Raw genomic sequence first — 19,086 nt, 5'->3', positions numbered from 1 at the left:
CACAGACATCATCAGGGATCCTGGTTTTCCATTCACCACAGACAAACTTGGTAAAACCTGGATTTTCCCATTTTCAGGAGAAAAACCTGGATGTTCTTATTTTCAGGAGAAAAACCCCAGATTTTCTTCTCTGAATTACAGAAATGGAGGAAATGGTGGGTTTCCCTTTGCAGGCTGACAGAATTCCAGCCTGCAAGGTGCTGGGGAAAGCTGGAGAAGAACGATCAGCGGGGGGTGCCATGAACATGGCTGCCAAGCAACCTGGAGAGCAGCTCCTGCAGGTAAGTCTGGCAAGTGGGGGTGGGGGTGGGAATTGAGGCCACCATAGTGAGGGAGGGAAGGAAGGAGGGAGTTGGGCAGGGCTAGGGCTACTGCCCAGTTTGGGTGGTGCGTGGGGCGTGGGATCTGGGGCTGGAATACATGGCCACAGGGACTGGGAGGAGAGCAGGACAGGGCCATGGGCAGCTTGCTCAGGAGGGCTGCAGGGTGGTGCTGGCTTCCCACTACTGTGTACACTCCTGGGAGGGGCATTGGAGCCCAAGCCCTCAGAGCCAGCCCACACCCCATCCCCCGACAGGCTCCACTCTGCATTAGTTTATTTTAATGCACATTAAAGCATCAGTGAAAAACTGTGCTATTTAGTTAATGCACATTAAAATAGGCTAATGTGCATTAAATGTCACTTAAAAACTGGGTGTTTATACACATGCTCTGGGGGCATGTGTGTGTGTATGGGGAATTAAATGTAATTAAATGTAATTAAATTTAATGTAATTAAAATGGCTCCAAGAGCTACTCTGATTAAAGCTCCCAGAGTATCTCATGTATCAGAGTCCCCATGCTTCAAAATGGTGGTGGGGGTGCTTATCTAAAGCTTGTTGAATGAATTTTAGATAAAGTGTTCCTACCACTGTTTTGAAGTCTGGGGATGCTGGCGCATGAGACTCAGGAGGCTGCTGGAGTGCGGTAATTGCCATGCTGCAGCAGACTGAATTAACTGAGTCTGCTCCAATGTGCTTGAATTACAGTGCGTCGGAGCAGCCTCTCTACTTGTGTATAGGCACCCCATGTTCTTTAGTTAATGTGCAGTAAGACAGACTAATGTGCATTTTCCTGGTACCCCACAATGGAGATAGAACATGTAATGCACATTAAGTAAAGCACGTTAATGGATGTGTAGACATGCTCTGTTAGGCATGTATCCCTAATAGGATACATATAAACTAGGACGGTCTCTCTTCTTTGCTTCAAGTTTGGCAGCACCCTTCCCATCTTTGTATTCACTTAAATTTTTTTACATGTATTTTTTTTCTAGATTTGCACTTGCACTTCCATTTAAATGATCTACTAGCCTTCTTTTCTTACTTCTTTTCACCATCTGCATCAATCATATATTTTCTTCTGCCTCCATCCACCTTCTTTTTAGGTGGTACAACCCCTTTCATGCCAGCACCAAGCCTATTTCTAAATACTTATCCAATACTGTCGTCACAGTTTCTCTATTGCATTCCCCCTTACCTTTCTATATTTTAATCTTGTTTCTTTTGATCTTTACTCCCTTTCAAGGAGTGTCATCTTTGCAACAAGATGCTTGTGCACCAACAACATATCAATGAGCTTGGTTTCCACTGCCAGCGTAACACAACAACGTGGCTTATCCTCTTTTGGAACTGTATATTAGTTATACTGATATAATCCACTGATTTTGTTGTGCTAGTGTAATTCTATACAGTTCAATAAAGTTACTTCTGATTTACAGAAGGATGATGGGATAATCAATCCAATGTTTTTGGAGCAGAAGGGCTTGAGTTTCATCCTTAGTTTGTGTGTCTACATGAGATGCTACAGTGCAGTTGTTACTGCACATTTATTTAGTACTTGTATTAGCAAATACAAAATAAATACACAATAACTGGAGTTACTGTGCAGTAGTGCTGCTGAACATCTTTTAGGTGACACTACTGTGCAGTAGCCTCGTAATACTGTGCAGCAGTGTATTAGCACTTTTTGTGCTGTGACATGCTACTGTGCAGTATTTTTTGGCTGTTGCACAGTCAGTGTCTCCTGTAGATGCACCCTTAAAATCTAATGGAAATGGACTTTAGATTTAATAGCAGTGCCATAGTGGGCGTGAGATACCTTAGGCCTATGCTGCACTATACAATTTTGCTGGCTGAACTTGAGTTAGGGCCTCCGATTCTTCCACAAAAACTCTGTGTTGATTCTCAAAGCCCCTCTGTGGTGGAAGAACTATCCATTCTGCAGGCAGAGCTACATCACCTCTGCCAGGCAAAGCAATGCTTTTGCCACTCTCTAGAAGCTGGCAGAAGGCAAACACTGCCCTGCCTTCTGCCAGCTGCTCTGGGCCTTTTAGTAACTGGTGCCTTGCAAGGTGCACTTCACACTCTGGCAGAACAACTACTGAGTGAAGATGTGTGGAGCTGCCAGAAGCACATAGATCAGGAATGGGCAAAATGGCAAATTTGGCTGGCAGCTGGACTCCATTTCCCAGCAGCCCCTGCCTGCATCCCTGTGACCGGTTTCCATGGAAACCCCAGTAGTAGTAGTGCTGTGACAGGCAGGGCCAAGGTTTTCATGGAGACCGGCCCAGCAGCATGGGCAGGGAGCTGCTTCAGGGCCTAGTCTCAGATCTTGCAGTGGTGACAACGTGGTTTGGAGCCACGGCAGAGCTGCAATCCACTGCCTGCACACCCCTGCCCAGGGCAGGTGGACAGTGGGTTGCAGCTCTACCCCAGCTCCAAACCACGCTGTCACTGCGGCAAGATCCCAGTTCTGGAGCAGCTCCCCACCCAGCTGTGGGGCTAGTCTCCATAGAAACCCTGGCTGCCTGCTGTCATAGCCCTGCTGCTCCTGGGTGTCTCCATGAAAACCAGCCACAGAGACACAGGCAGGGGCTGCTGGGAAATGGAGTCTATCACAGGCCTAACCCAGCCTGTGGGCTGGACTTTGCCTGCCCCTGACATGGATGTACACATCTGGTGTCTAAGTGGCAGCAGCTCCCTGGCTGCTGCAGATTCATGGATTCGTAGATTGTAAGGCTGGAAGGGACCTTGGAAGATCATCGGGTCCAGCCCCCTGCACCAAGCAGGAAAGATAACTGGGGGTCAGGTGACTCCAGCAAGATGACTGTCCATTCTCCTCTTGAAGATTTCCAGGGTAGGTGATTGCACCACCTCTGGAGAGAGCTTATTCCACAGTCTGGACACCCTGACTGTGAAGAAGTTTTTCCTAATGTTGAGCCTGAATTGATCTTCCAGGAGTTTGTGGCCATTATTCTTGGTTTTCCCCTCAGGTGTGCTGGTGAACAGTTGCTCACTGAGCCCTTGATGTACTTCCCTAGTGCAGTGGTAAGCTGCTACCAGGTTTTTCTTCAGGCTGAAGAGTCCCAGATCCCTCAGCCGTTCCTTATATGGCTTGCCTTTTAAGACTCTGAACGTATGGGGTGGCTCTTCTTTGGACTCTCTCAAGCCTGTCCACGTCCTTGTTAAAGTGCAGTGCCCAGAACTGGAGGCAGTACTTCAGCTGCGGTTTCACCAGGGCTGAGCAGAGTGGAAGAATCACCTTGTTTTCACTGGAGATGCATTGATTGATGTATGCCAGAGTATTATTTGCCCCACTGGCTACAGCGTCGCACTGCCGGCTCATATTCATTCTGTGGTTTATAACTACCCCCAGGACTCTTTTACTGTGGTGCTAGACAGTTTGGTGCCACCAAGCCTGTAGGTGTGTTGGGGCTGCTCATCTCTAGGTGGAGCACTTTACATTTCTCAACATAGAACTTCATCAGGTTCTGATTTACCTAATTTGCTAGCCTGTCTAGGTCTGCGTGTAACTGTAGCCTATCTTCAAGCATGACCACACTTTCCCATAACTTGGTGTCATCCACAAACTTGGCTAGTAAGTTCTTCACCCCCACATCCAAATCATTAATAAAGATGTTGAAAAGTACTGGACTGAGCACCGACCCCTGTGGGACATCGCTGCCCACTTCTTGCCAGGAGGACACAGATCCATTCAATATGACTCTCTGGGTCCTATCCTGCAACCAGTTTCTTACCCCCCTGACTGTCTTGGAGTTAAGCCCACAATCCTCCAATTTTCTTGTGAAGACATCGTGGGATACTAGATCAAAGGCCTTTTGGAAGTCTAGGTATACAATGTCAACCTACTGTCTCATGTCCAGGTGGTGAGTTACCTGGTCATAGAAGGAGATGAGGTTGGTAAGGAGGGATCACCCCGCAATGAAGCCATGCTGGCTGTCATTCAGAATCTTACCTACTGCAATTTTATTGCCGATAGACTCCTTGATGAACTTTTCTAGGGTTTTCCGTAGGATGCAAGTTAGGCTGATTGTCCTATAGTTACCTAGGTCCTCCTTCCTGACTTTCTTGTGGATGGACACAACATTGGCCCTCTTCCAGTCCTCAGGGGCTTCTCCAGAACTCCATGAGTTGTAGAAGAGTTTTGCCAGGGGTTCTGCAATGATTTCGGCCAGCTCCTTCAGCAATCTCAGATAAAGATAATCCGGTCCTGCTGACTTGTATATGTCTAATTTTATTAATTGATCATACACCAATTCTATAGCAATAGTAGGAAGGTGATTATTCCTACTACGCTCATCCTCTACTCTACCTGGCATGGTTTTCCCCATGGTCCGGTGAAAGACTGCGGTGAAGTAGTCATTCAGGAGTTCAGCTTTCCCCTGGGTGCCAGTAACCAGCTCTCCTGAGTTGTTGAGCAATGGCCCCACACTCCCATTTCTTTTCCTCCTGTTCCCTATGTACCTAAAGAAGGACTTCTTGTTGTCCTTGATTCTGTTGCTAATCTAAGTTCAGTCACTGCTTTAGCCTTTCTTATCTGTTCCCTGCAAATGCGGGCTGTCATGGAATAGTCCTCCTTGGGGCCCGCCCCGAGCTTCCATTGTTTATAAGCCTCTTTGTTCTTTCTTAAGAGGACCATGATTTCACTGTTTAACCAAGAGGGCTTCCCAGCTCTTCTGTTACCTTTTCTTCTCATGGAAATGGACTTCCTTTGTGCTTCAAGGATCGTGTCCTTAAGGAACAATCACTCTTCATGCATACCTTTCGCCTTCGGTCCCTGGTCCCACAGCACTTGCCCTACTAGTGACCTAAGCTTGTTGAAATTTGCATTTTTGAAGTCCAAGACTTCAATCCAGCTATCTGACTTGTCTGCCTTACATTGGACAGTGAACATGATGGTTTCATGGTTGCTATCGCCCAGACTTCCCTCTGTATATAAGTCAGTCACCAGGTCATCTCCTTTGGCCAGGACCAAGTGTAGCAGAGCATCATCTCTGGTTGGCCCATACACCTCCTGCGTCAGGAAGAGGTCTTCGACACAGGTCAAGAAGGATTGCAACCAATCCATCTTGTCCGAGTGTTCCTCCCAGGAGATGTCTGGATAATTAAAATGCCCATGACGACCATGTCAAGTGCATATACAGCCTCAGTTAATTCTCAGGTGAATTCCAGATCGAGTTCTTCCCCTGGTTTGGTGGTCTGTAGTATACACCTACAGTTAGGTCTTTTGCAACTTGACCCAAAGGGTTTCAAGCTGTCTATTTTTGGAGCTGATGTCAGCCTCCAAGAAGGTTTATTATTCTTTCACATAGAGAGCAATGCTTTCACCTTTCTTCCTCACCCAGTCCTTTCTATGCAGGGTGTAGCCCTCTATAGCTACACTCCAGTCATGTGAGGAGTCCCACCAGGTCTCTGTAATCCTTACTAGATCATAATGCACACTGGAGAGTAGGAGGGCTAGCTCCTCCTGCTTGTTCCCCATGCTCCTAGCATTAGTATATAGGCACTAGAGTCTGCCTACTGAGGCTCTCGTCTTCCTGTCTTGCTAATGGAGAACTGTTCCCTCAGCTCCTGCAACAGTGGCTCTCCCCATGTCCCTATCTATAGGGCTTACTTGTATGTTGGTTCCTGGACATGTTTGAATTTGTGTATTCTCATCCCCCAGCAATCTAAGTTTAAAGCCCTCCTCTGATCTTCTGGCAGTGGAGCAAGATGAGTAGAGACAAGACTTTATATGGATTCATTTCACACATTACAGGTGCAAAAAATTTAGGAAGGCTCTCTGCAGAGTCTAATTTGTTTAATGTAAGTCAGAATACTTCTGTCCATGCTGCTCCTCTGTTCTAACCTGAGATTCCAAAGGGTTTTGAGGTGCGTATTTTCTCTTTAAGACTGAAGTTTCTGTCCTGCTATGAACTTTGGACATGTAAGTAATGTGAAAGGCTAGTGGAAAACTGAACTTTTGTTACCTAACCTGTTATCTGATGCAGAAAGCTAGGGCAGGAGAGTTCCACTTTGATAGACGAAAATCTAGCAAACAGAAACCCAGAGTTGCTGCAACTTTCCTTACTGCAGAGAAAGAACAAGATCCAGATGGTGTCAATGGCAGAACTAGACATTTTTCCCCTGACTCTATTAACATATACTATGAATTACTCAAGGGCAAAAGGTTCAAATATCTAAATCTAATAAAATAGACTCTCTTTCACTAATAGATAAGCTGTCAGTTCAGAGAAACTTTTGGTTTTATACAAATTTACCTTCTGATATGTCCTGTTTTGAATTCAAGGTTTATTCCCATTATCTCTGGAAACCATTAAAACTCTGCATCCTTAATAAAAATAAAATTATCAGAGGACAAACAACGTCTGCTGGGAAATGAGTACTTGAAGATTTTTTAAATTTCTTTTGCTCTGTTAGGCTGACAAGCCCCCTGAATGCCTGCTTGATTTTATATTGATTCATTAGTGGCAATTATGATTGCTTCCTTTTCCGTGTTCTTCCAGAGAGAAATAGAATCTTCTTCACAAAAATGACCAGGCACCTTTGATGTAACTGAGGCATGGACATTCTGGCATATAGCACCAAAAAGGCTCTTATCTCATGTCTGCTTATTGGAGGGATAAGGATATTGGAAATCAAGCTTCCAGGATTTTAGTCATAATTCTGCCATTAACTTTTCTGTGCCCCAGTTTCTCCGTCTATGAAATGGGAGTAATAATTGTTAACCAAGGGGTATTGCGAGTTTTCATCCACCACTTGTATACAAATGTTTTGTAGTTTATAGTTTAGCCTTCCTCCAGACTTGGGCAATTTTAATTTTAATTTTTATTTCAAGTTTGGAAAGTCAGTGAAGAACAGATTGATAACCAGAACCCCTGGTTCAATCCTGATGCTATCATTATGTCTACTAACTGCTTACTGGTGTAATTTTCTAGAAATATTCTGTTAATCTGGAAGGATCTGTGAAACTATAGGCCAGTCAGTTTGACCTCGATACTGGGTAAAATTTTGAAAAAAATGATCAAGAAGTCCATTTGTGAGAGACTGGCAGAAGGCACAATGCTGAAAAATAGCCAGCATGGTTTCGTTGTGGTCAGGTCATATCTGATCAACCTCATCTCCTTCTGTGATCAAGTAATAAACCACTTAGATGTGGGAGACATGGTTGATACTTGGATTTTAAAAAGGCCTTTGATATGGTCTCCCCTGACGCTCTTACAAAAAAACTGGTGGATTGTGGGCTGGCAGAATCCATGGTTCGGTGGGTTGGGAACTGGCTAAGGGGTCGAATCCAAAGACTGTTAGTGGACAGGTCTGTATCATCTTGGTGGGAGGTGTCCCTCAGGGTTCAGTTCTTGGCCCTACGCTGTTCAACATCTTTATCAATGATTCAGATGAGCATGTGGAAAGCACGCTGGCCAAGTTTGCAGATGATACTAAGTTATGGGGAAAAGTGGTCATGACAGGGGATAGGATGCAGATCCAAGTGGACGTTGACAAGCTGGAATGGTAGGCAGAGTGGAACTGGATGTAGTTCAATAAGGGTAAATGCAGAGTGCTTCATCTGGGGAGAAGTAACCAGCAACATGAATATAGGTTAGGAACAGATGTCCTGGTCAGCATAATAGCTGAAAGGGACTTTGGGGTTATGGTTGATCACAGGATGAACATGAGCCATCAGTGCAACACTGTAGTCAACAGAGCTAATAGCATACTGGGATGCATTAGCCAATGCGTCATAAGCAAGGCTAAGGAAGTGATAATTGGCGCTGGTGAGACTCCAGCTGGAGTACTGTGTCCTCTCTACTTTGTGCTGGTGAGACTCCAGCTGGAGTACTGTGTCCAGTTCTGGGTGCCACACGTCAGAAAAGACATGGAGAATCTTGAAAGGGTCCAGAGACTAAGGGATCTGGGCTGTTCAGCCTGAGGAAGAGAAGACTGAGGCAGGACTTGGTGACCATCTATAAGTATGTAAGGGGTGAGTATCGGGAGCTGGGAGAAAAACTGTTCACTAGGGTGCCCCAGGGGAGAAAAAGGAGCAATGGCCATAAACTGTTAGAGGATGGTTTCAGGTTGGATGTAAGGAAGAACTTCTTCACAGTAAGGGTGACCAGAATCTGAAATAGACTTCCCAAGGAGGTGGTGCAGTCCCCAACCTTGGAAATCTTCGAGAGGAGACTGGACAGACACTTTGCTGGGATCATTTGATCTCAGCAGTATTTCTGCCCAGAGTTGGAGGGGTTGGATTCAATGGTCTTTCAAGGTCTCCTCCAGCCCTTATTTTCTATGATTCTATGAATCCTTGAAATTCTTTAATTGAATCTTTTAAGGCTTTGCATCATGGCAAGGAAGAAAAAGAGAGAGAATAGGAACTAAAATTAAAGAAACTTTGCTAGTTAGTCCAGAATTATTGAATCAGCCTTCTTTCTCTCTCTGGGCACATCAACAGGTGCAATTAATGTGCAGCAATAAACTCCAGTACATATCATGCTGAAGTCTGTTGCTCCCAGGCACTGAACCTTCACAAATGCCTGGGACCACAGCACATTGAGCCAGGTTGGAGCAGCCCTGACTGGCAGGGGGCCCAGGGAGTCAGCCTGCCAACCTGACGCTGCTCCAACCCAGGTCAGTGTGCTGTGGAGGGACTGGCTGGGGCACAAAGGTGCTTCAGTGCAGGGTTAGCTGGCAGGCAGTCCCCACACTGAAGCACCCTTGTACCTCTGGCCGTGTCCACACCTATATGTGCATTGCTGAGAAGTAAAAAACTCCATTGTAGGATAGCAAGTACTAACCTACACCAAAGTTAATTAGTTTTACTGTGTCCTAATAGCACCGCATGTGTAGATGCTGAGATGTTTACTGACGAGTTAATTAGCAACTGTGCAATAAATGTCTTGTGTAGACATGCTATCTGTCTCTAAATCTATTCAAAACCCTATTACAAAGGCAGGAAAAGTCCAGCCATGGGCCAGATCCGGCCAGCCGTGGACTCCATTTCCCAGCAGCCCCTGCCCACATGGAAAGCCCTTGGGGTCTGTGATAGCATAAGGCTAGAGTTGCCATGGAGACTGGCCTCAGCTGTTCTGGCAGGGTGAGCAGTAGGGCAGGGCAGGGTAGGGCTGCTCCAGAGCCCTGGGATTTTGTGGCAGGGGCAGCTTGGGCCAGGGCCAGGGCATAGCCATGATTTGCAGCCTGCATGCTCAGGGAAGGGGTGTGCAGGAAGTGGATTGCTGCCTTACCCCAGCTTGAGACCATGCTGTCACCGCTGCAAGGAGCCAAGGCAGAGCTGCAAACTGCAGCCTGCACACTCTGGGCAGCGACATGCAGGCAGTGGATCGCAGCTCTACCCTGGCTCCTTGCAGTGATGACATTGTGGTCCCCAGCCGGGGCAGAGCCGTGATCTGCTGCCTGCATGCCCCTGCCCCAGGCACGCAGCCTGCAGATCATGGCTGTACCCTGGCCTTGGACCAAGCTGCCCCGGCACAAGATCCCAGGACTCCGGAGCAACCCCCTGCCCTGCACTCCCCACACCCTGCCAGCATGGTTGAGGCTGGTCTCCATGGCAACCCCAGCCTTGCACTATCACAGTACAGCTGCAGCTGGGGCCTCCATGGAGACTGGCCCCAGCCACCAGGTCTGCTGGGAAATGGAGTCAGGCTGCTGGCTGGATCCACCATTTTGCCCACCCCTGCCATATTCCCTTTGCATGGGTTTCCCATGGACAGCATTGCTGCTCACATACGTTATGCAAGAATTGCCACAATGTCGTATTTTGTTTATAACTGGTTTCTTTAAACCAAGGCTTTAACATCCACTGTCACATGCCATTGCCCAGGGCATTCTAACCCAACATCATGTAAACTGCAGCATCCAAAAGAAAAGGATCTTTTTTTTTTGCTTTTTTCCCAATAGGCAAGGAACTTCTTTGTGAAGTCACAGTATTTTCTAACAGATAAAGATTGAACTTAAATGCAGCATACATCAAGGTAATAACTGACTCTTGTGACAAGCCAGTGAATAGGGCTCACTAAAGTACTCTTCTTTCCCTCAGCCTGAGAGCTTTACTGATGGCAAACACTTTTAGTATTGTTGTAATACAAAAATGTTCTAACAAAGGTGCTTATAGTCTATACCAGGAATGTAGTTCAGTAGGGCGCAAAGCACCTTTTCAGTGCTGTTAGTGACAGGGAGAGTGCTGCATGAAATCCTGATTGACAAGGCCCTCTGTTTTACATGGTACACTGGAGCATTTATGCAGCATAGATCCCAGCTTTATGCAGCAAACTCCCCAGGTTTCCATGTTTACAGGGGCATGGTGGTGGCTGTGTGGACTAGGCCCGAGTGTCAGTGAAGATGAGAAGCACAGGCCGGTATGTGTTTGCCTAGTATTGCCTTTATGTTCCTCTAGGCAGGCACATTTTTTTCAGTAGGCAGACAGGGGCTGAAGGGTGGCATAGGTTGTGGAGGAGACACAGCAGGGATTAGTGGGAGAGAGGAGATAAAACAATTTAGACTGGCTTAGAGCTGAGAGCCATTATAATTTAATCAGGTTTGAAAACTTTAGGCAATTAAAGCAGCAGTAGCCTAGAAGGGAATAGGAGACCTCTTGCTCCCCTCTTGACCCAGGCCGCCACAGGCTCCTAGGCTGCAGCCTGCTGGAGGTGCCCACCTTATGGAGGTTGGACCCCCGAGGGCAAGTCTCCCTCTCCTTCTTGCATACTCTTCAGCCTTTGAAATTCCTGCTCAGTCCTCCAGTTGTCAGCCCTGCAGAGCTGTTCATCTATGAAGACAGGCAAAATGCTAGGCATAGAAACAGCAAAATGCTGAAGTTGAGGTACATATAATTGGCCTCTGAGAAAAAAGTGAAACAGCAGTAGCTGACCCGGCCATAGAACTGCATGAACCATGGGACTCTTAGTTCCTTTCCCATGACTGAGTTGAAGTGTCATAGAAAAAAAATTCCAATCATTCTTCCACTTCGAGGCCTATCCAGGAGTATTTTGATGGTTAGAGCTGTGTTTTGTTATGAGGGGCCAAATTCATCTTTGTTGTAATTCTACTGGCTTCTATTTATACCTCCAGAAAGGAGTAGTTCCAAGAGGATATTGACTGCCTTAGCTAATAAGGTATATCCCAAAGTATAAGTATTACCATAGCTCTTCTATTCAGATATTTTAAAGTGCTTTATGAAGATTAAGGAACTGAGACTTATTATATCCCTATGCAAGATGTGGTGAAAAAATTCCTGAAAATATATCTACTGATTTTTCCTGGTAGTTCCAGAAACCTACCAGTAATAATTGTGCAGCATTTTCACTGCTCACAGACTTTAATACACCCCAACTCAATCTGTTTTTACCATAATTTGGTGATCTGTTATCCATTATCTCAGGAGGGAAAAGATCGTTCATTTTCCTGACATGCACTGAACACTTCAGTGTTGACTCTTACCAGATATCCAACTCAGAGGAATAATCAGTGGCTCCAAGTAGCACATCAGGAGGACGATACCAGAGTGTCACCACCTCACAAGAATATGTGTGACTAGGGATAGATTTGGCACGGGCCAGACCTGCCAACATACAAAAAACATGGCTCGTTACATTTCTTGGCCCTTTAAAACTAATTGTGACTCCACTAACCACTGTGGGTTTTTTTTTTTACAGACAATCTACAAACTTTTTACTGACAATCAAAGTTTGTTACTATGGTTGATGTTAAACCCCTAAATTTGAACACAGCCCTTGTTAATGCTGTGCAGGTCCTGGCAGAAGGGTTGCATTTACATTATATAAAAAAGTTATCAGTAAAAAATAAAAAAGTTTGGTTATCAGTTAAAAGTTTGCAGATTGTTAGTAAAAAATGTTCTTGGGTTACCAACCCTGGATGGGAACATGATAATCCAGGAGTTACGGAGGGACTAGAGGGATGCAGGAGGGTGCAACAAGCTTGGTGTACAGAAGCTATGACCGGTTAGGGCCTCTGGGCTGTATAAATGCTACTTATATTTCTAAAGTTAAATGTTGAGTTTTTTTGTACAAGGCCTGTACCATCAGATATTCAACACTAAAATAAACCAGTCTCATGACAACACAGATAGAGAATAGGTCCAAGAAAAAGTAAATAATCAGTAAAACCCTCTTATGATAGAGGTTGGTAGCCTATAGCCTACAGGCCACATGAGGACTGCAGAGAGGTCTGATCTGGCCTGTAAAAGTCTGATCCAGCACTGGGGATCAATGGTAGAGTTGCATCATACCACCCATCTCCCTCTGCTGGACTCCCCTTGGCTGGGAGCCTACTGCTCTGACAATACATATGTGCTTCTCTCACTGCAGCAAGGGTGAGTGCAAGCAGCTGCCTATTTTTGGGGTGAAGTCTTCTGGCCTGCAGTCACAGCCCTGCAGCAAGCTCCAGCTTATTCCAGCAGGAGGCTGCCAACCCCTGCACAATTCATGCTGGTGTGGAATTATTAGCACACATTTGGGATGATTTACTTAATTCAGTCTCTGCTTTGCCACTTGTGAATAATGCAGCTATCCCAAACCCCTGACAATAAATGTTTTATACTGCACCAAACCATCATGTATCCTGTATGTCAGGGGTGGGCAATTATTTCAGGGGGAGCACTGCTTAATGAATTTTGGCAAGTCATTGAGGGCTGCATGGGTAGCCCTGACCCTTGATAGGTGCCCTGCCCCCTGATCGCCATCTTGGGGCCAGGAGTCCTGCCCCCTAATCCCTGACCTTTGACACCAGAAGCCCTTCCCCTTGCCCCCTGAAAGCACTCCTTTTAGCAAAGGCGTTTGCTATCTTGAAACCAGAAAAATACCAAATGATATTCTAAAAATCAAACATGTACTATAACATTCAATAATTTCATTTCAAACAATAATTTTGTCCTGATTTACATGTGTTTGTGTAGTGTACATAGAGGTGATAGTATAATAGCTTAAAATGAAGGCTTATTCTTGTATATTGTGGGAGGGTGTGGGTGGGAGGGTGGGTACAGGTTTGTGGGTATGTGGGGTGTGGGGGAAGGTATGTGTGTGGAACTGTGTGGGGTGTGGGTGTTTGCGACTTGGGTGGGTATGAGTTTTGTGGGGGCTGTGAGTGTGCTTGGGGAGAGTGGCCAGGGAGGGTTGTGGCTTGCATGGAGGAGGAGGGTTTGCCCACAGCCCACCACCCCCATGGCAGGCAGAGCCCCTGCCAGTGCTCCTGCAAACCCAGGCTCCATGCTCCTGCTGCTCCTGGCCCCAGGCCTCATGCTCCCACTCACTGCCACCTCCCCCCATTTGCCATAGCTGTCCTTCTTCTGCCACTTCCACATCCCACCCCACCTGCTCACTGCTCCAGCACCATGTCCCAGCTCCTTCTGCAGTCCCGGCAATGCAGCCAGGAACCAGGTGGTGCTGGAGCCACCAGCAGGTGAGCAGGCGGGGAGTGGGGAAATGGCTGTGGCAGGTGGGGGGGAAGGGGTATCGAGCAGGTGCATGGAGTGCAGCAACAGCTGGGCAGGAGCACAGGGCCCGTGCTGGTGGCCCAGAGCAGGACGGCAGGAGTGCAGGGTCTGGACTGGCAGGGGTCTAGGCTGCAGTGCAGCTCCTTCACCACTGCCTCTGTGCGGCTCAGCATGGCAGCAGTAGCCATGTGGAAAAGCCACAGGGCAGCTCACAAGCAGCAGTGAAGGAGCCATACTGCAGCCTAGTGCGGTGCAGGCTCCCAGAGGCTGCACCAAAAACCAGTGGCGGCAAGGGAGAGGGGCTGCTTCCCCCCACACTGAGCAGCAGTTTTTGCCCAGCCACTGCTGCCGCTACCACTCAGCCCTGATGGGGAGCCTGGAGCCAGTGTGAGGCCCAGGCTGAGCAGCAGCAGCGTGGGACAAACTGCTGCTCAGTGTAGGAGAAAAGTGGCTCTGCCTCTCCCACTGCTGGTACTCCCTGGTTCAGCCACTCAGAGCCCATGTGTGGCTGCCTGTGCCTGCTCTGCACTGCCAGCGCTACCCCACAGGGCGGCCCAGAGATGGCAGTGATGTGGCATAAACAGAGGACAGCCCTGCGTAGGATCCCGGCAGCTGCACCAGGAAGTGCCAGTGTTGCGCGGAGGGGCTACTTTTCTCCTATGCTGAGTAGCAGTTTGTTCTGTGCTGCTGCTGCTAAGCCCAGACGAGCAAGCACAGGGCAAGTGGGGTAGGGACTGTGTGCACTGGTCCCTGCCTGTATCGCGGGACTGGGGCATGGGGGACTGGAGGTAAGTGGGCACGTGGGAGCCAGCTACAGCTGGACAGGAGCACTGGGCCTGCATTGGTGTTCCGGGGCCAGTGCTGGCAGGACCCGGAATGGGGCACCAGGAGCACAGGGTCCCAGCCAGTTGGGGCTCTATGGAGCTGGGCCAGCTCCCCCTTCTCCCTGCTGGCACAGCCCAACCCAGCTCCAGAGACCCCTGCCAGTACAGGCCCCATGCTCCCACATGCCGCTTGCTTCCACTCCCCCCGCCCCCTGGCCACTTTCCCAACTTTCCTGCCCTCCTGCTGGCCACTCTGTACCATGTGGCTCCCGGCTGCATGGCTAAACCGTGGGACTCAGCAGGAGCCAGCCCAGCCTGGCCCCAAAGACTGGGGTGGTTCCTGTCATTTTTGATGGGCAGCTGGGGGCAGATAAATAATAATTTTCTAAATTTTTTAGGAGCCCTGTGGGCCAGACAGAATGGCTTGGCAGGCTGGATCTAGTCCATGGGCTGTATTTTGCCTACCCCTGCTATATGTACTATTTCATGTAGAGTGGCTCTGATTCTCATCTCTATTGAACAGATTTAGTGCTGTGACAGTAGCATAATCAGGGGCTGGAGGGCAGTGATTGGAGCAGCAGCCCTGGGAGCCACCTTCGGTGGGTGGTGCAAAAACAGTCAATGTCACAATTGGCACAGCAGGAGCTAGCACTGCCCCGTTAATTAGCAGCTGCCTTGAACATGGATCTGCTCTGCTACGCCTCTGCACTATGGTGATTGCATTGACTTAAATGCAGTTATTCCCAATGTCTACCAGGATGAGGGAGAGAAAAACTAGCTCTACAGATTAACCACAGTAATACTTCTGTAAAAGTGCAGTGGAAAGGCTATGCTCACATGCCTTAGGTGGCTTTGGATGTATTAATGTGTGAAAGTCTGGCTCTTAGCAGGTGCACTAACCAGGCAGTGACTCACCAAAGTCAGCTAATTTGAGCTCACCAAGGCAACTGATGAGCAAGTTTGGAGGTTTCAGATCACGGTGAAGAATGAGTTGGTTGTGGATGTAAGCCAGGCCTCGTAAAAGCTGGAACATAAAAATCTAGAAAAAAACCCCCAAAAATAAACTGAAAGAGATTTGTATGATTTTGCATTGTTGTATTAACTCTGAGTGCTAGAGAAGCAAAGCTAAAATGAGGGAGAAAACAGTAAAAATTGTGGAAACTAGTTGAGCAACTGCATGGACTGAGGGGAGAATTGTAATAATATTCAGCTCCCCCATTCTCCATGTCTCTTTCAGCATATTATGCTTTAACGATGAAGGAGCCATCATTTCAGATCTTTACATCCTAAATGACCATTTCAAAAGCCTCACTTCCTTTTTGAACTTAACCATTCATTTCACGAGCAAAGTTAGCACACTGTAAAGCACAGGCTCAGGACCCGGGATGTCAAACATCCAGACCCTAGTGATAGTCAACAGGGGATTAAAAGAAGAGGAAAGAATGCAGACCCTGGGCTAGTCTACCCCAGGAAGGCTGTGCCAGTATAGCTAGCTATAGGAATAAATCTCTTAGGGGAAATACAGCTCAAATTGGAGGAGGGAATTCATTTGCTGGAATAAAATCAACTCAGCAAAAAGGACTTTTGCTAGTCAAAGTTAAAGGTTTGTGGGGAACAACATCATTTTGTTAAGGTAGAGGTGTGGTTTTTCTTTCACACTCATAACTAGAGCTTGGTTTAAACTGCAGGCCCAGCTTGCTAATATCACGGCCTGATCATGGTGGGGGCCACCATTTTCATACCCAGATCAAGGAGCTGTTTGCTCTGATGGCTGCTGCAGGCTGGAAGCATTCCCTAGCCAGCAGCAAAAGCCTAGGAGCCCAGGGGAGAGGGAAAGGGGTTGAAAAAGAGACAGGGGAAGAGAGAGCTTGGGGATGGGTAGCAGAGGGGTTGTTTGCGCCTCGGGTAGAAAAACTGGAGGGGTGGGGTGGGAGCTCCTGGGGGCTGCCTTGGCAGACAGCCTTGTCACTGGGTATGGGAGGGGCTGTTTGTTCTCTCCCTCAACTCCCAGCCTGTGTGTTCTCTCCCTCAACCCAGTTTTCCAACCCAGAGGACCAGCCTATCTCCTTCCTGGTGCCTTTAATTGAAAGATGGATTGAATCTTGACAAAACAAATTGTTTGTCAGAAGTTTGGGTTAAATACACATTAGTAAAATGCTTAAGACATTTTGAGCATTGCAACAATTTACCATGATCTGACATTATGAAATATAAATATATATTTTGGGGCTTTAAGGTATATTAGTTGTTTTTTTTTTTAATTTACCATAACATTGTGAGGATGAAGTCCTCCTGGATGTTGGGCCATGTATTGTGCCAGGTTTGTGTGCTAAATAAAGAGAATAAAGAGAAAGGCCTTAAAACAAAGCTGTGCAAGTATCTATGGAAGACTAACTACGAACAACATCATTTTGAATCGAGAGACATCTTAGTTACTGGTGACTCGTGTGTAGTATTCAATACAAGCTGGAAAGTTCATATTTAATTTTATCCTGGTAAGAAATGTATTGTTAAAGCCCTATTAGTATATAGGCTCACCACCCTTCAATGCAAATGTGACAGGTGGCTGGGACCAGAAGTCCCACCCCCTTCACCCTGCCCTTTTCCTCTTATATGGTGTGACGTCACTAGCCCTACCCCAACCCATCACGTGGTGTGTGACATAAGCAACTCTGCCCACACTCCCAGTACCATGGTGTGTGACATCAGCAACTCCACCCCCACGCCCAGTCACATGGTGTGTGACATCAGCAACTCCACCTCCACCCCCAGTCACGTGGTGTGTGACGCCACCACCACATGGTCCATGACATCAGAAGGACAGCTCATGCAGACCCCAAAGCCCAACCCCACATGCTGCAAGACCCGCCCTAGACCATGTGGTACAGTTATGACCTATCAGGTCCCAGACTGCTGTAGCCCGCAGAGTACAGGCATGGCCTATGGGGTGGCAGTGGGGTGGTGTGACCCCTCTAACAACCTGCCCCACAACTCCTGACCAATTGCTGGGGGTTTCAGAGGCCTTGGACCTCCCAAGAATGATGCTGAACCAATTGGAACAAGTAGAGGGGGTGGGATTTAGGCTGCAACCCAACCAGATCTATCTGCTTTCCCAAACGACCCCTCTGTTTATCTGAGATAATGCTAAGGCAAGCAGGGGCAGATATGGATTCTTTCACAATGCCTGTAGGCCCACTCACTGCAACCCCAAGACGGCCTCATAGAAAGCATTACCGTAGAAATAGTTTTGAGGAAGAGGCCAGGCTCCTAGCCCAAAGACTCTTTGAGATGCCTGAACCTGTTCAGGAAGACCCAATGAACAGGCAAATGGAGGAAGCCCAGGCCCCCGAAGCAGATGTTGAGAATTTGGAAGATGGTATCTTTGTGCCAGAGCCTGCATGTGAAGTAGAGGTCATCACAGAGGAGAGACCGGTAAAAGACTTGGGGCATGGTTGCGGGGGCACTTAGATTTTGAGGGTAGTGGTGTGGGTTCACTTCATGGTACGTGTGTGTTTGGAAGTAGCTAAGGACTGATTAAACAGCAGCTAACTAAGTCCTTTATTTGTAGTCCTTTGCAGTTAGATGAAGCCTTTTTAATGACTCCAGACAGCCTACTCACCAGTACACCAGAAGGAAGCGTGTGCTTCTGCAGAGAACAGAGATCAGATGAGGCTGAAGAGTTCTGAAGACAAGTAGGCATTGAATCATCAGGTCCTGTTTCAAGTCAAGAACGTAAAATCTTCATGAAGTCTCTTGTGCGCATTTCCTTTTATGGCATAATGAAATACTGTTTGAGGAAGAGACTTTCTGATCAATGCTGGGGGTGCACATATGATCAAGGGGGTAAAGAAGTACACAATTGTGTTACTTGGTTAGATGAAGACATAAATCAGACAATTCAGGAACTTTGCCAGGAAATGTATCTTGATAGCATTTTCAGTGCTGGTACAGCCATTCGATTTGCCAGGAACATTCTCAGAATTACTGGGAAACATTTAATTCAGGTTAGAGAGCTTCTAAATGCTGTGCATTCTGAAGAAGATCCTAATGCTGCCCTTCATGATTTGATCACTAAGGAAGATAAAACGGTCATACCCCATACTGAATGCTTAATTGGTACTAGAGATTATAAAACCCTGCTTAAGAGAAGGGTTTAGTAAAAACAGTTTAAAATGGAAGGTTTTACATATTTTGCTGATCTTGGTGGGAGGCTGGGGGTGTTGGGTTGTACAACACATCAACAGTTTTCTATATCTAATGTAGGTTAGCATTTGCTTGAGTGTCTTGGATCTCTAATCACATACATATAGGGTTTTTTGTAAAGATAAAACCAATGAGATTAATGGTCACTAGAAATGATAAAAAAACCCCTTTTTAGGAGAAGGTTTAACAAAATAAACCCATAAATATTGTAAAGGTTTTTGATGGAAATAAAGACAGATTAAAATATATATAT

The 19,086-nt window shown here is 46.9% G+C and overlaps 1 protein-coding gene across 1 annotated transcript in view; it reads right to left on the bottom strand.

Moving 5' to 3' along the window:
* CDK15 (cyclin dependent kinase 15) overlaps nucleotides 1-19,086 on the bottom strand; it is a 70,726-nt gene that overhangs the window by 34,361 nt on the left and 17,279 nt on the right. The window contains exons 6-8 of the mRNA XM_019554650.1: nucleotides 16,897-16,959; nucleotides 15,546-15,669; nucleotides 11,796-11,916 (exon numbers count right to left, since the gene is read on the bottom strand). Coding sequence (XP_019410195.1) covers nucleotides 11,796-11,916; nucleotides 15,546-15,669; nucleotides 16,897-16,959 — 308 coding nt within the window. The remainder of the gene's footprint in view (nucleotides 1-11,795; nucleotides 11,917-15,545; nucleotides 15,670-16,896; nucleotides 16,960-19,086) is intronic.

This window comes from Crocodylus porosus, unplaced genomic scaffold (assembly GCF_001723895.1).
Source record: "Crocodylus porosus isolate Cpor-Errol unplaced genomic scaffold, CroPor_comp1, whole genome shotgun sequence".
Classification (NCBI taxonomy): domain Eukaryota; kingdom Metazoa; phylum Chordata; order Crocodylia; family Crocodylidae; genus Crocodylus; species Crocodylus porosus.
This window is presented reverse-complemented; position numbering and strand designations above follow the sequence as displayed.